The sequence below is a fragment of the Cryptomeria japonica genome, chromosome 10 (assembly GCF_030272615.1).
Source record: "Cryptomeria japonica chromosome 10, Sugi_1.0, whole genome shotgun sequence".
NCBI lineage: Eukaryota > Viridiplantae > Streptophyta > Pinopsida > Cupressales > Cupressaceae > Cryptomeria > Cryptomeria japonica.
In genome coordinates this window covers 683,439,289-683,445,592 of record NC_081414.1, presented here as the reverse complement: position 1 = coordinate 683,445,592, position 6,304 = coordinate 683,439,289, and the positions used below count along the sequence as shown (strand labels likewise).

Genomic DNA, 6,304 nt, shown 5'->3' with positions numbered 1-6,304 from the left:
AGAATGAAAAGGTAGGGTGATAGGGGTTCCCCTTGTCTAATCTCCCCTAAAGTTAAGATAAAACCTTATCGAGCTCCATTAACCAAGACAAAGAACATAGGGGAGAGGAAGAAAACCTCTATCATTTTTAAAATTTTACCATAGAATCCAAATGTGTGGAGGACGTTAGAGAAGGACCATGAGAGCATGTCATCAATTTTGGAAATATCAAGTTTAAGGAGAATACATTCTTTGATTCTATTCTCCAACAAATGAAGAGTTACATGCACAACAAGAACAACATAAAATATTTGTCGACCCAGGACAATCCCATTTGTCAAGCAAGGGTTTAATTATATCAACAAGTAATTTTAAGAATATTTTGTATAAGGTATTACAAAGGTTAATAGGTTTAAATTCCACCATTTTATTAGCACCACTCATTTTAGGAACCAAGATAATATAGATGTTGTTAACATCTTTAAGGAGGCTTGCAGATGCTTGAAATTCCATGGCAACAAGGATGATATTCAAACCCACCATATTCCAATATTTTTTAAAGAAAAATCAGGGGAACTTATTAGGACTAGGGGATTTGAAATAACTAAGCGAGAAGACATCCTTCTTCACTTTATTAGCCAAGAATCTGAGTTCCATAGCTTCTAGATTGTAGAGGGATAGGGAGTCAGGGATAATAAAGAGGAGTCTATTAGAAATACCAACAATAGAAGGATCAATGGTGAGAAGTGGATTGAGAAAAGATCTAAAATAGTTAATAGCCTACCTATGAACATCTTCAACTAGAGTAAAGGTGGAGCCATCCAACCCAATCGGTTCACTAATTTTGTTCTTTATATTGTGTCTAAGGGTGAACTAGAGGAAAATTTTAGTTTTCTTGTCCCCTCTTTAACCCATTGGATTCGGGATCTCTATTTCTAGAATAGTTCCTCCTTTAGCACTATATTATGAAGTTTAGATAGAAGACTCCTCTCTTATTTGACCTTATTAGGGGAAGCACTAAACATTTCCATCTTTGTTTGAATAGTTTGAATCTAGTCTTTTAAAACCTTCTTTTGGGTAAAGATATTTCCAAATGAATATTTGCTCCATTTACAAAGATTTATTTTTAATATTTTTCAGTTTATGAACAATCTTGAACATTGTCATTCCTTGGACTTTTGAGCTCTACCAAAGAGCCACAAGATCTTTAAAATTACTGTGATGGGTCCCGATTAATTCAAATCTAAAGGTTAACATCTCCCTAGGTCTATCTTGAATCCATTGGAAAAATATAGTTTGATGATCCAAACTAAAAGGAATAAGGGAGGAAAGATGTCCTCGAGAGAAGACATCGATCATGACAAACTTGAATGAGGCCTTATCTTGATCTCATATTAGACCAAGTAAAATTTCTACCCTCCAAATTTCTGTCAACCAGCTTGCCTTTAGACAATTAGTCATGGAGATTCTACATACTATTGAAAAATTCAAGGAGACCCCATCTTCTCAGAGGGATAAAGGGGGTGTTGAAGTCACCCGTCAACATCTAATTGGAATTCTAAAATGAAGCATGAGAGTCAAGGAGAGAAGACCACAAAATCCTTATCCTGAACTTAAAATGTCCTTCGAATTGTGAGGTTTCCACATTATTGCTAAACCCTGTGAAGCACCATCCGCATTGATATCCAGGAATTAGAAAAAGGCTAGACAAATTTACTCACCTTTAAGAAGGCGTCAACTTTCATCTTTGTTTGTTAAAGAAGCAGAATGTCACGTTTAAATACATTCCAGAAGACATTTTACAAAAATCTGTTCGTGGGAACCATTTATTTGTTTGACATTCGAGAGAGGATAATCATTTCTTAGATTTACGGGAGCAAAGATGCTCACAATACTCTGGCTACCATTAGCAACATTTCTGACTATAGAAGCCTATTGATTTTCCCTGGCCGATTTCCTGCCAGTCTTAGAATCTTGTTCCACATCTGCCATTTTCTGAGCACTCTTAATGGAGGGCTTACCAACCATTGAAGGCGCAGGTGATGGAGAAGAGGAATTTGCTTCAAAGAAACCATAGAGGAACCTACACCTTACCACTCGCAACAAACATTGTCCAAGATTGCAACACAGGGGGACCAAAATTATTGGAGTATTTTCTACATCCATAATTCTTTACTATTTGCTTTTGCCCATACCTATTTAAATCCTCCAACTCCTTAGGCCTTGCAAATGTTTGATCGAGGTTATGGGAATTTTTTTAAAATAAGTTTTAACAACAATCTCAGATATTTATCATATGTAAGGCACTCACGAGTAAGTAGAATAGAAAAGATCCTTATTATACAGAAAACAGGATTCACAGTCTCGTAAATTCTGGGTACTTCTATCGCTTTTATTTTTCGTTAAATTTCTTATAATTTTTCAAACAAGCATTTGGAGCGATTTAGACTTTTACATAAGCATGCAGTGTAGATTGCATTTTCTACAAAGGAAATTTAGTTGAGTGGATGGAAAGGGATATCTTTAAAGCCTTGATATAAAACAAAAGCACCGATAATTATTCCCAACCCATGCCAAAATGGATGCTCGGGAACAGAGTATCAACATGCATATCAAAGCATAAATTATATCATAATTTTTCTAGATGTTATAGTTGTAAATGGATCAGGAGATATTTATGCAAAATGTGGAAGTGCAGATAAGGCAGTGAACAGTTTGGCAACATACCTCAAAGAGACGTTCCATACATTTGTAATTAAATTTCTTTTATTCAAACTAAAACTTCAATTATGTTTTACTAGTGGTGGAGAACTTTGTTAGTATTTCCAAGGATTGCTCTTCTAGGAAACCTTCTTCTTTCTATGTTCCACTTATCTACAAGTGGAAATTTTGTATTGCTGCAAACCATACATGTTATATATGTCATCATTACATCAATCCGATGACTGTTATGTGGCAACCCTAAGGCTATCAATTATACTCTGTTGAAGATGCTTGATGTACTATTGTTAAGCTAAGAATTCGATTGGAGGCTTACCCATCTCACCTTTGATGACGGAGTAGCGATTTTAATAGAATTGTCTGGGAGAAAATTAAAAAAACCAATATTTGCAGCACAACAATGCTGTGTAAATTATTATTCTATATTGTTTTGAAAGTTTTAGCCCTACCAGTAGAGTCACGTTTTAGGTGTAGTAATTTTTTTTGTTTACAATTTTGAGGATTGCGATTCTTTATTTTCTTAAAGAAAGGCACATTTCCAACGACATCTTGCTTCCCTAGAAATGGGACATGGTCTTGCTAGTCATAAAATTCTCAGTTTGGCATTTGGTAGTATAGATAACTGCAATCGATATGTCTGTTTCTTTTTGACAATTAGAAAAAACTATTCACTGTCTCATATATGTTGAGCCTGAGGAAACTTTTTATTTGAAGAATTGCAAATAGAGCCTACCCAAACTACCTATTCTCTTAATGATAAAAGATTATATAAATATTTAAAAAATCCATTTTGATTAAAAGTTTTGAAGTTTTAAATATCAAACATTCTTAGTTGCCTTTGACTTCAAATGATTATAGTTCATATTAGACACAAGTACTAGCTATCGATTTCTTAGGTAGATCAATGTTGGTACAGAGTATGAAGTTGAGAAACTTGGAGATTTGGTCCCAACCTGTGTTCTCCAACTTGGAGATAAACTTTGTAATTCATAAGAATCACACAGTCAAATGGGCTGGTGGAGTCAATTCTGAGCCAATGTGAGAACAAAGAATTTTAGGGATATAAAAGTTAAATGAAGGAAAGAAGAGAAACTGTAAAGAAGAAAACCCAGTTTCTGTTACCTTATGAATTGAATAAACAATCTTAGCTATCAGGCATATATAATCACAATAAAGCATTCACAATCTGAAAATGGCATTACACAATAGCAGTGTCCTTACAGCTTGCTATTCTCTTATTATAAGAATAAATCAACTTTCACCCTATTTCATGTATCGGTTTTGTAACTTTGCACAATACTCTCTATTAAAGGAACATGATGTCTAGATCACCATAGAATCCTTGTGCTACCTCTGTAGATCCCTACACTATTGAAAATATTTAAACGTTTTATATCATCCCAATCTCACTAGATTGTCATAGAATGCCACCCTATTTCATGTGGCCATTTCCTCACTTTGCCTACTATTATCAGTTTCAGGAATGTTCTTAGTTGTTCATCACCGCAAGGTGTTTAGATTCTGACGGAATCCTCGTCTAACCTGTGTAGATCCTTGCACTATTCAAAATGTTATATTCTTGCTGGAACATTTCATATTAGGAGGTATACTTGGAATGGCATGTGCAATTCCTAATAACTAAGGATTTCAATTTAAAGTACATAGTAGCATGACATGTTGCTTACCATTCCCTATTGAATTATTGAACATGGCGTGGTACAACTCAAAGACCAGCGAAAGATCTGGTCATTGCAGTTCCCTGCTTCTTGCAGCAAGCATGTCCGTTCAACATGGGCGCCTTCTATCACAACGAGTTTCAATTATGATGCACGTATACATAAAAATGGCATGTTTCATTTGACTTTTGATTGTACTTCTTGATACTTAGAGAGCAATAGTCTTATATTGTAGCTTACGTATTAACCTTTAAAGATATGCATTGGCTTATCTCTTTAGAATATATTTTTAAATCCTTCTATAAGTAGCCTGTTGTCTGTGGTGTCAACAAAGAGCATTCTTTTGACCTGGACCTTTAGATATTTTAAATCCTTGAAAACCATATTCATTGCATATAACATTTGTTCGTTCACAAGTTTGAGGCATAACCAAAATTATTTACGTTGTATTTCTTTCTCCAGTTATCAATGCAAACTATTATGATAACACCCAAAGAAAAGTCATGACTAAGAAAGATATATTATATTAGGATAGAGATTTGTAAAAGACGCAGCATAGCAAAGCTATTTTGAATGACTACTGCTCATTGTTGACCAGACCCAATAATCCTCTCACGGATATTAATAAAGACGTTGCTCATGGACCACAAAATTGTCTCTACCTATCGATAGGCCTATAAAACCCAAATAGCATCACGAAAATTAAATGTTCTTAATTTAAGATTTCCTGTCATAAATTAGACTTGATGGGCAACGCAATTTTTTTCAGAAGGCATCATGGGCGCGTTAAGATTATGAAGTTAGATGGGCAAGTGTTGAAGATGAAGGGGCCTCTAATAGTAAATGATATCCTCGCAGGTTATCCAGGCTATGTCATTTTACATTCAGAAGCAGTTCGTCATATGGGAGTGAAAGCAAAACCTCTGGATGGATCTGCAACTCTCAACGCTAAGCACCTCTATTTTCTTGTTCAATTGCCAAAGGTGGACAATCAACAACGCGGGCCAAGGAGGGTCCGTTCAGGGATACCCACGAATGCAAAGTCTAGGCTTGAAAGTATGCTCTTAGAGAGCAGATCCATTTCTGATATTTCCCACATGAATTTTAAGCCATCATCTTCTGAGATCAATGAAGATAATGGAGCTGTGAGGGTTAAAGTCCGGTTGACAAAAGCACAGCTTATCGAAATGACGGATGAGAGCCAAGAGAGTTGTGATACAGTGGAAAGAATCCTGGATTCGATCCTCAACCATGAGAAATCGCAGCAAATGGAGTGAGGAAAGGAAAAGAAAGATAATTTGGTATGGAAACTTGCACAAAAACCGAGGGCTTCTGGAATCCTCTCCTACGGTTCACATCTCATTTACATAGATATTATTTTGCTTCCGCGTTTGGATGATCTAATAAATAACCGAGATGACGTCTTCAGTAAAATTTGTACACGTAAGTTCCAGATTCATTTCAAAGAGATTGTAGTATATCCAAATTGTACCTTACGAAAGAACCGATGAAAAGTGACCCATTTGTTCCATTGTATAATTTTAATTGAAAAATGTTATTTTTTTATGGAATGTTAGTCAAAAAAATGTTAAAGTAATTATGTCAAGGGGCATCTATAATGACATTAAAATGTCTGTAAACAAAAATTCAATTTTGAAACAATTTGACATACAAATGATGGGTAAATGCATGAAATATGCACAAATTAACATGCAAATGACGAGTAAATGCATGAAATATGCCATCTTTTGGTTTTTATGGTGGTGTTATTTTATTACTCCAAATAAAATAGAACCATTGCCACTTGTCTCCAACTATATGAAACCATTACATTCCAATGATAATGGAAGAGTGCCATAATATTTAAAAGGAACAATCAACTCTATTATTATCCATATTTTTGAAACTCTTGTATACTAATATTGTTG

The 6,304-nt window shown here is 34.9% G+C and overlaps 1 protein-coding gene across 1 annotated transcript; it reads left to right on the top strand.

Annotated features, from left to right (window-relative positions):
* Positions 1 to 5,122: 5,122 nt before the first annotated feature.
* LOC131063414 (uncharacterized protein At1g66480-like) lies at positions 5,123 to 5,653 on the top strand. Its single transcript, XM_057997221.2, has one exon. It carries the CDS (start codon positions 5,123 to 5,125, stop codon positions 5,651 to 5,653), a length of 531 nt encoding a protein of 176 aa, XP_057853204.2.
* The last annotated feature ends 651 nt before the right edge of the window (positions 5,654 to 6,304 follow it).

Bases quoted from the DNA above. Each gene is read 5' to 3' on its own strand.
- LOC131063414 (XM_057997221.2), top strand. From the start codon at position 5,123: ATGGGCAACGCAATTTTTTTCAGAAGGCATCATGGGCGCGTTAAGATT.